Source organism: Symphalangus syndactylus, chromosome 1 (assembly GCF_028878055.3).
Source record: "Symphalangus syndactylus isolate Jambi chromosome 1, NHGRI_mSymSyn1-v2.1_pri, whole genome shotgun sequence".
In the NCBI taxonomy this organism is placed as follows: domain Eukaryota; kingdom Metazoa; phylum Chordata; class Mammalia; order Primates; family Hylobatidae; genus Symphalangus; species Symphalangus syndactylus.
The window spans coordinates 107,057,541-107,068,219 of NC_072423.2; the positions used below are offsets into that span (position 1 = coordinate 107,057,541).

Consider the following 10,679-nt stretch of genomic DNA (forward strand, 5'->3'; position numbering starts at 1 on the left):
GCCCTTGGGAAAATTAACGGCCTTGCCCTAATATTTTTGCAGAAATGATCCTTTATGATTGTGCTGCACAAATCCCAAATGAGGTGAAGGATGCTGTCTTGTCCTATTATGAACTTTTCTGGGGAAAATGCTCTCTCCAAAATCAACATAAAATTAGATCTTTGTCAGTTCTAAGTATTAGAACATAAAATCTTAACCAACGTTGTTAAACTCAAAATAGATTTCCAGCATGTAATTTTCATTTTCTGGAAGGTGATTAGGAATCTTTCCAAAGAGATGACACATGGCTTGAGAACTGGGGGCGGGAAGCCAAAGGATGCAGCCATTAGGTCTCCATGCTGAAAGAATAGCCAAGCGCAGAGGCTTTGAGAAGGGAATGAAATGGCCACGTTCAAGGAACAGAAGCAGCCCAGTGGCTGGAGCAGAGTAAATATCCATGGTATGTGGTCCACATTTACTGAATGTCCAAGACATGTCTTCTAATTCATCTGTCACCAAAGTGGTCATAAGCAGTCGCCATCAATAAGAAACAAGCAGAGAAAGGGCCTACAGTTAAATTTATTTTTCAGTTGCCTCACAAAAGGCTAAGAAAAACTCAGTTTCTGGGGAACCCAGGTAGACATGCTCATTTTAAAGAGAATAAATATATCTAGGAGGAGCCTGGCAGTATATTCCCAAAGGCGTGACAATAAAGTTCCTTAACGTGTAGTCAGCACCCTTAAATGTCAACACGTCTGGAAAATTAGGAAGCATTTCCTCCTGTCAGCGGCCCTTCAAGCTACTTCATACAGGGCAGCCTCTCCTACCCCGACCCGGAGCCTATCAATCAACGAGAAAACAGCTTCCCCTCACTGGGCGGAGCGAACCAACTGTGCACGATCAAGTCGGATAGAGGACTGGAAACCGTGGGCGTTACAGGGCAGTCCTAACGTCATATCCGGTTGTCCGCTCGGCCGCCTCCGCCTAACCGGAAGTCGCAGATGTGACGATGCAAAAACGCCCGTCGGGGGCGCGTCTCTTTCAGCAGCCAATGGGCTCTGCCCACCTTCGTCCTCGTCAGCGTTTTGTCTAATCATGGCCTGTGACGCTCGAAGGGCGGGGAGCAGAGGGAGATACAGAAACCTACAGGGGCCAGGCGCCCGGTGGCTCCGAAGCGGGGAAGTGGGACCAGATGGTTTACATCTCGAACGGTAAGTTGAAAGCGGGCTGTGGCTTCGACCGGTGACTTGTAAGATCGGACTCCAGGTTCCTTTCATCGTCGCTCGCTGAGTCTTGGGCCTGGTGCGGCTTCCCCGGGCTTAGCGCCCCGCGGCCGGGCGGAGCTGGACCGAAGTCGCCTCGGCTGGCGGCGCGTCAGCCGATGGTCTCTGAGCCGGCAGTCGGGGGCCGAGGTCCCGCCGGCCTCACGCTGAGTGTTGGGAGCCCTGCAACCCCGCCTTCGTACAGCAAGCGCTTGATCGTGGATTTGCGAGGGTAGTCTTTCCTCTCGGGTGTCGGTATCCTTAAAACTAGTAAGGACAATGACGCCGACGCTGTACACGTAGCGCTTGTGCCCTGGACAGTGTTTCAGTTATTTGCTTATCGTCACATTCAATCCTGTTTTACGGGTGGAAACTCTGAGGCTCAGACAGATTAAATAGCTTGCCCAGGATCACAGAGGTAACTTAATGGCTGAGTCGGGATTCGATTCCAGGTAGGCTGACGTCAGCGTCCTTGTTATCTGTTGTGCTGCCCCTATCTACAACGTGTAAAAAGACCGAGCCGACCTAGGATGATAATTAGATGAAAGCTTTGCATAGGCTTTTTCCCCAGGAAAGGGTAGCTAGTCAAACATGGAACTTTTTGCTCGGATTTCAAGGGGCACGGGAAGAAGTACTATCTTCCCCTAGGAGCAAGTAAATTATTACCAGAATGGAGAATCCCAGAGACTTAATTCTGCGACCCCACAAAGAAGATGACTGGAAAGGAAGGACGTGACTGTGTCAGATCAGTGCTAGAGCTGCCTGCCCACCTGTTTGACTCCGGTGAAATTCTTTGGTGCAGTCTTAACAAGGAGTTGCGGATCACTGGAACTAGGTTTTGGTTCTATTTGAGTCATCTGTTTTTCTCCAGAGACGAGTAAGGTAGTCAGTGAGGAGCCTTCTGGCTGCCTGCACTTTTGCATTTCTTGACTTTTAAAAATCTCCCCTTCTCATCTCCCACTTAAAAATCTTTGAAACAAGTAGATTGATGGACACTACAGAAAAGCATCAAAATTTCTTCTTAGTTTTGGGCGCTTTCAGACGTTAGTGTGTGTTTTATAGCCTGTTTTATCACCTTTGTGATATAACCTTAAGGCTGGAAGCTTCTGTATGAATTATTGAATAATTCCTTGTATTTGTTGTATCTTACTGTGTTCGCATTATTTCATTTGGTGCACATAAGTAGCCGATTAGGACCCTTTATCGTACTTTAAGAGTTGAGAAACGCAACTGCATTGAAACACCTTACTTCTCTCTGGGGATATTGGTGGAAGGGACATTCTGCCTTAAGAAAGGGAAAGTGGAAAAGCAAGATAGAATCACAGAGGAAGAAATGACAGGTTCCAATTAGATCCACCTTCTTAGGACTGTGTTATCAGCACTTGACAAAATCTTTCTCTTACTGTCAGATGACTTTTTTTTTTTTCCAACAATCTTATGTGATGGCTAGCCCTGGAATATTTTTTGTTGGAGAAAGAAAATGTCACATCAGCCAACGAAGCAGAGCTAGTAAGAGGCAGAGAACTAAGCCTGTCATCCACCCTCTAAACTTTTGTAGCCCCTTGCTCTCAGTAGCACAGTGAGAGCTTAGATCCACGTGGATATCTGAAATTAAGCTGGTCAAGAAAAGAGGAAAAGTAAACCTTCGTGGAGTGGGTAGAGGTGAGTGGGGTTAACCCTTGGGATAATGGAAAGGAGAGGTAGTTGACAGTTATTCTTCCCCCAAAATATTCTGACATCTTGATTTGCAAGGCTGAAATACAGTGTACCAACTTATGTTGTAGCTTCTATTAAAGTGGTTTGAAAAATAGATCCAGTTTTGCTTAAGATAAAGCTAGAGTCTATTAGAATTAAGAGTATCCTATTATAGAAAACAGTAGTTATTTTAATGAAGAACAAGCCAAATTCTCTTTAGTACTTAGAGCATACACACTCTTTAATTTATAAGAATTTTATAAAAATAACCGATTCCAAAGACTTGTAAGAGTATGAATAAGCAATCTTTTTATACAGGCAAGAGACTTTGCAAATGAAAAGAAATACTCAATACGTTTAGGAATATGGAAGTGGTGTGAGCATTCCTTTATATTCACCCGTCCCATTTGTTTCTTCAAAGTACTTGAATAAAGAGGTATTTTTACACCCATGCTGATAGCAGCATTATTCACAGTAGTCAGAAGGTGGAAGCAACTCAAGTGTCCCTCAACAGATATGAGTGGGTAAACAAAATGTAGTATATACATACAAGGATATATTATTCAACCTTCAGGAAGGAGATTTTGACACATGCTGCAACATGGGTGAACTTTGAAGACATGCCAAGTGAAAAGCTGGTCACTAAAGCACAGAACTTGTATGATTCTTCTTTTATGAGGTTCCTAGAGTAGTCAAATTTGTAGGGACAGAAAGTAGAATGGTGGTTGCCAGGGGCTGGGCGGAGAAGGTAATGGGAATCAGGGTTTAATGGGTATAGTTTCAGCTGGAGAAGATGAAAAAGTTCTAGAGGTGGATGGTGGTGATGGTTGTGCATCAATGTAGAATGTACTTAATATCACAGAACTGTACTCTTTAAAATGGTTAACCATTGGTAACCATTGTTACATTTTTAAACCATGATAAATTTTTGTTTTATATATATGTTTTTTTTTTTTTCTTGCTCTGTCGCCCAGGCTGGAGTGCAGTGGCGCCGTCTGGGCTCACTGCAACCTCCGCCTCCTGGGTTCAAGCAATTCTTCTGCCTCAGCCTCCTGAGTAGCTGGGACTACAGGTGTGTGCCACCATGCCCAGCTAATTTTTTGTAGTTTTTAGTAGAGATGGGGTTTCACTGTGTTAGCCAGGATGGTCTCAATCTCCTGACCTCGTGATCTGCCTGCCTCGGCCTCCCAAAGTGCTGGGATTACAGGCATGAGCCACCGCGCCCAGCCTTGGTTATATATTTATAGAAAGAAAGTAGTTGAATAGAATGAAGTCACCCACCAAGTTTATAAACCAGTAGGCTTTTGACATACTAGAGGAATGTCCCTAGATAATGGAACATTACTTCTCCAAACCTTTCCTTGGAATGATGCTCACAGATTTCTTCTGGTGTTGGCCATTTGGAACAATGGGCAAGTTAAAACCCCAATCATTGTTACCTCACTAATTAAATGTGATGCCTCTTGGGTTAGGGATTTGTAGCACTCACTAAAGTTTCTTTAATTCTTACCTGTAGGACAAGTGTTGGACAGCCGGAGTCAGTCTCCATGGAGATTATCTTTGATAACAGATTTCTTCTGGGGAATAGCTGAGTTTGTGGTTTTGTTGTAAGTACAGAAGTGCTCTTAATTGCCCTGATATTTAAGTTGACAAGAGTACGTCATGCGCATTATGTTAGTATCTTAAATAAGCTCAACTTTCCTGAAACAGTTTTCTATTGCAATTTAAAAAATAGCTTTACACAGGGAAATAGACTTTAGTGATAAAGCTGCTACCACCAGATAGCTTATGATTATGAGTATATGTTAGTTGGATTGGTAAACTTGACCACGTCTTAACCTTGGTGGTAACTACTTCAACCTATGGCTGGGTCTGTCAATTCTGATGCTAAATGACTGGGCCTCACTTTCTCTCTACTATTCTTTTTTTATTTTTTTGTGCATGCAACTTTCATTCCATATTATATAACAAGTAAATAAAAGGTTTTATATCCTGGTTTAAAAAAAATTCCAAAGTAGTGAACATTTTTATAATGAAGGGTTAGAATTGGTAAAGGAGACAAAAATTTAAATGTCTTCATAATTGTAAGCAGTTAGTAGTTAAATGCATGTTTTGGTCTTTTACATGCTGTTTGTTAGAATTGTTCATCAATAATTAAGAAGTCTTACCTATTCCTAAATTTGAATATATATTTGAGTGTCTCATGATCAGGGAACTGGGGATGCAAAAATGTGGGAGACCCTTTTTTCATTGAGTTTACTGTCAGTAAATATCTTCATGTTGCAAGGGTGGGCATGACTGGGAGGTGAACATCAGAGGAAGTTATCCCAGATAAAGGAAACCACATGAAGGATGGCATAGAAGTTTGAGTATCAGGCTGTGGTCTTTATGCTTAATTTGATCTTAGCTGTGGTTTAGAAAGTTTAATTTTATGGCTATATATAGCATAAACTAGATGGTGTAGAATGTAAAATGGAAGAGATGGTTCCATAGAAAAATACAACAGGGCAAAGAGAGGCCCTGTTACCCAATCCAAAACTTACTCTTTTACAAATTTCACCTATTCCATGTTGTTTATAAAAGTACTTTCTAAACTCAGTTAAATCCTTCCATATAATTTTACATATCATTTTGAAAAATTCCATTTCAATGGATTCCCAGAAGCCCTGTGCCTTTGCCACACCACCCTTGGCCCCTCCTTCCCTAAGATGTTAGGTAGACTTTTGCAGGGGAAATGAACATGAGACACTGTAAAAACCCGATGGCTGATTTAAAGTGGAGGTCAGGGATGACTCTGGTTTCCTGCTCTGTCTAGGGCAGTTATTAGCAAATAAGAAATACAAGGAAGGGTAGATTTGGTATACAACATAGCACATTCAGTTTAGACACATGCTTAAGTTAGATGGTGTTGTCCAGCTGGCTGCAAGAAATGTGGGTTAGGAGCCAAGTGGGTTTAGTAATCCTCTCACAGAGATGATAGTTAAAAACCATGGAAATATATTTTAGAATGTTGTCAAAAGTGATACCTTTGTTGTTTTCTGCCCCTTGTTTCAGTTTCAAAACTCTGCTTCAGCAAGATGTGAAAAAAAGGAGAAGCTATGGAAACTCATCTGATTCCAGATATGATGATGGAAGAGGGTACAGCTTTTTAAATTGATAATAGTTATTTTTATCTGTTTGTATACCTTTATTAAATTAGATATTTTAGGTAGATAGATTTTTGGAAATTAAAAGTTTAAATCCTATTTTACAAAATTAATGCATTACTGTAAATTAAAAGTCTAATTGCCTCTGATTTGATAATAATCAGTTAATCTGACAAAGCTAAAATGTATATCAAATATCCCATGGAAAAAGTCTAAATTAGAGGATGAAAACTGATTGCCAACATTAAAATCTAAAGATTTCATTTTAACATCTGGATTTCCAGTTGCTAATTAAAAACTTAGAAGATCGCTGGGCGCAGTGGCTTACGGCTGTAATCCCAGCACTTTGGGAGGCCGAGGCAGGTGGATCATGAGGTCAAGAGATCGAGACCATCCTGACCAACGTGATGAAACCCCGTCTCTACTAAAATACAAAAATTAGCTGGGTGTGGTGGTGTGTGCCTGTAGTCCCAGCTACTCAGGAGGCTGAGGCAGGAGAATTGTTTGAACGCAGGAGGTGGAGGTTGCAGTGAGCTGAGATCGCGCCACTGCACTCCAGCCTGGAGACAGAGTGGGACTCCATCTCAAAAAAAAAAGCCTTAAAGATCAAGATCAAGTAGCACTGGGCTAGGCTTATGTTTCTACCTAGCAAAAATCAGCTGGAGCTGGGTTTCAGTGGGGCATTACTGGAGGTGCTGTTCAGTTCATCACAATCCTTTCTTGACTCAGTTCCTTGTGTGCATTATGTGTCTGGTCCCTTTAAGTGTTTTAGTTTTTGCCTCCTGACCTAAAATGGTAGTTTCCATTTTAAATTGTGTTTTAGGGTCATGCGGGTGCTGAAAAAGAAAAGGGTCGAGTTGGGTGCTTTTAAAAGGAGACAAAGTTGTGTCTATCAAACAGTAGATACTAACTTTTTATTTTATTAGGCCACCGGGAAACCCTCCCCGAAGAATGGGTAGAATCAATCATCTGCGTGGCCCTAGTCCCCCTCCAATGGCTGGTGGATGAGGAAGGTAACTTCAGATCTGAAATTCTGTTGTAGGATTTTGTTTTGAAAATGCTTCTGTAGTAATGTTTTCTTTAAGAAGTTGCTCAACAGCTTATAATTACTCAGACATTATTTGGAAATATATTTGTTATCTTAACCCTTGAAAAATTCACTGGCCTTATTATCAAAATGTCTTTTGAGAAAGGTTTTATAACATGTAATATGTTGGGCTTTTCACACAGATCCAAATTAATAACCAGTAACTAATTATTGTAACATTTTCTTTCAGGTAAATGTCTGCTCTAAGAAGCAGACAACCGGACACGCGCATTCATAGCAGAAGGAAACCATCAAGAAGTGGAAGGCTGACCATGATGAGCAGTAGATGAATGTGTATGTCTAAACAAGGACTGCTCTGTGTCCTCACAGATGAATGAGGTCATGCTGGGAATTCCCTCTGCAGGGAACTGGCCTGACTGACACGCAGTTCCATAAATGCAGATGTTTGTCTCATTACCTTTTTGTATAGTTTATTAAAGTATTAATATAGTTTTAATAAGTAAATATTTTTAGGTTGCAGAATGGACTCCTCATCTTTATATTCACGAAAAAACAATCTGAAGAAAATAAATAAAAGCCTGTGTATTTAGCACTGTTAGTGTCACCTTTTCAACTTCTGAAACACTGTTCATTGTTAACTTTTTCTCATTTATAAATCACACTATTTATTTTAGTATGCATATCATATCTGTGCTCTTGAATTAATTTTTATCTTTAATATATTTATCTCATCCATCTTTGTATTAATACATTGTGTCTGATTTGCTACCAAGTATAATTATCAGGGTATTTATACAGCCATAGCTAACAAAACTGAGCTACAAAATGAAAATTTACTAAATAGTCTTTAAAATCATGGACTTCAGCCTGGCGCGGTGGCTCATGCCTGTAATCCCAGCACTGTGGGAGGCTGAGGTGGGCAGATTGCCTAAGTTCAGGAGTTTGAGACCAGCCTGTAACATGACGAAACCTAAAATAACAAAAATTAGCCAGGTGTGGTAGTGTGCACCTGTAATCCCTGCTACTCAGGAGGCAGAGGCAGGAGAATCGCTTCAACCCGGGAGGCGGAGGTTGCTGTGAGCATGCCACTGCACTCCTGCCTAGGCGACAGAGTGAGACCCTGTCTCAAAAAAAAAAATAAATCATGGGCTTCCATGTTATCTTGACAAATTTGCACTCTATAGCATCGCTCAAAATACTGCCTATTGACTTTAAACTCCATCTGAATACTGGTAACTTACACATTCTTTCACTAGAGTGGAAGCTCTGAGACTAGGAATTTTGTTGTCTTTACCCCAGTCCTTTGAATAGTGACTACATGTCAGATAGTCATGTAGTATTTATTGCAAATAAATATTTATTGGAAAAACAAAAACGGATAATTCCTCTTCTGGTGTTTAACAGGCTTTGAAACCAAGTGTTCAGGTGAAAGCCTTTTTATATTGATTTATCAGCATTTATTCAACCCCATTTGTCAGGAAATGGGATGTTGTGGCATAAGATACCAGTGTTCAGGATAAAGAAGCAATTACAATGCAGGTTTCAGGATAAGGATAACAGTTTGCTGGCCACTTCAATTATGTGTCAGATTTTATTTATTTATTTTTATTTTTTATTTTTATTTTTGAGACAGGGTCTCACTCTTATCCAGGCTGGAGTACAGTGGCTGCTCACTGCAGCCTTGACCTTTTGGGCTAAAGTGATCTCCCATATGGCCTCCCTAAATGCTGGGATTACACGTGTGAGCCACAATGCCCAGCCTGTAAATTTTTACACATTTTAAATTCTGGCAAAGTGAGGGATATGTATAATGTATACATATATACAAAGTGAGGTATAATGACATTTGCATTATACAGATACATGCAAGGGTTCAGTAAAGTTTGGCAGCTTCCTAGATTGTATTGCCAGTGAATGGCAGAGGCATTATTAAACCTCCACCTTACTCTATAGTGGGGAGACCATGGCAGAGTCTCAGTAGGTGGTTGATTGTTGTTACTGATGGCTTTTCCTGAGCATGTGAACCATGGTCCTCTTCTGCCTCCTAGCACTGCTGCTGCAGGACTTGTTCCTTGGGTCTTATCCCAGAGTCCTGGCTGCATTTGACATTCAGGTATTCTTCTTTGCACTTCAGATAGAGTGTAAAACACAGGTTCTTGAGTACTTTATGCTTAACTCTTGTCTTTGCTACTCAATAGCTTTTGATCTTGAGTGAATTATGCCATTTTATCCCACTTCACTCACCTGTAAAACGGGGATTAAATTTTTACCTCAAAGAGTTCTTTATTTAGTATTTAGTCATCACATGCTTATTGGGCACCTACCGTGTACTGAAGATAACTGGCGAACTCTCACGGAGCTTACATTCTAGTGTGGGAGACAGTAAGTGAGCAGGCATGATAATTACAGACTAATGCTTCATGCTTCAAAGGGAATAGGATGATGAGAGAATAACTGCGGAAGGCCTGAGGTGACATTTGAGTTCAGACGTGAGAATGAGACAGCTGAAGGAAGAGCATCCAAGGCAAAATGAACAGCAAGTGCAACAGCCTGATGACGGGAAGGGCTTGGCATGTCTGAGAAAGATAAAACAAGGGTAGCTGGAAATGCCAAGGAATGGGGAGAGTGTTGTGAGGTGAAATTAGAAATGTAGCAATAACTAGATATGGTCTTTAGGTGGTGGTTAGTTTAGATTCTGTTCTTGAGCAAAGGGAAACCATTAGAGTTTAAAGCATGAGTGACATCTAATTTTTGAGATAAGTCTTAGTGGAGTGCTGGGTACATAGTAGTATTAACTACATAATATTTTAAAACAACGTGGATAACTATATAAGAACAGATCATAGGACAAGGAATTCGAGTTAAGAGGCTGTTGTAGTCATCCAGGTGAGATGATAGTGGCTTGGGCTAGGTAGTGGCATGGGAATGGAGAAGTGGATGAATTCAAGATCTGTTTTAGAGACTGCAGGATTTACTGATGGATTGGATATAGAAGCTGTCGACAAGTGAAGAATCAAAATGACATTTACTGAGATGGTGAAAGAGAGGGGAGGGAATCAAGGGCTACACTTTGGACATATTTAAGTTTGCAGTGCGTTGTAGACAATCCAGATGGAGAGACCAAGTAGGCACTGGTTATCAGTCCGGATCTCTCTGAGAGGTTCAGCCTGGATATATATATTTGGGAGTAGTATTCATTGTTAAAGCCAGGAAACTGGATAGTCACCCAAGGAGTATGCCTAGAAAAGACCTAACCCCAACATCAGAGGCTGGACTGAACATGACATATGAGAAAAACTAAGAGTACATATGGTATCTGGGAAGCCAGGAGAACAGACGCCTGTGAGGACGAAATAAGATGCGAGTTATCAGCCGACCCCCACTAGGCGCTCGAAAAGCTGCTATGTGTACTATGTTGCTGGCACCCTACACAGTCAGGATTAATCACAGCAACACCCATCCAATCAATCCACAAGCACACCCCGCCCCCAGCCCCTGCGCCGGGCAGCCCCGCCCCCGCCTTTCCTGAGCCCTCTGGGGCGACTCCGC

General features: G+C 41.4%; 1 protein-coding gene across 2 annotated transcripts; it reads left to right on the plus strand.

The window, feature by feature from the left end:
* The first annotated feature begins 983 nt into the window (after positions 1-983).
* On the plus strand, positions 984-7,722 carry SELENOK (selenoprotein K). Of its 2 annotated transcripts, XM_063645743.1 has the most exons (5): positions 984-1,190; positions 4,453-4,543; positions 5,991-6,074; positions 7,009-7,095; positions 7,360-7,722. In XM_063645743.1, the coding sequence occupies exons 1-5, from the start codon at positions 1,172-1,174 to the stop codon at positions 7,361-7,363; spliced, it is 285 nt and encodes a 94-aa protein (XP_063501813.1). In that variant the 5' UTR covers positions 984-1,171; the 3' UTR covers positions 7,364-7,722. The 2 variants fall into 2 exon arrangements, with proteins under 2 accessions (XP_063501813.1, XP_055129822.1); XM_055273847.2 differs by lacking the exon at positions 7,360-7,722 and having other exon boundaries at positions 996-1,190; positions 7,009-7,099.
* The last annotated feature ends 2,957 nt before the right edge of the window (positions 7,723-10,679 follow it).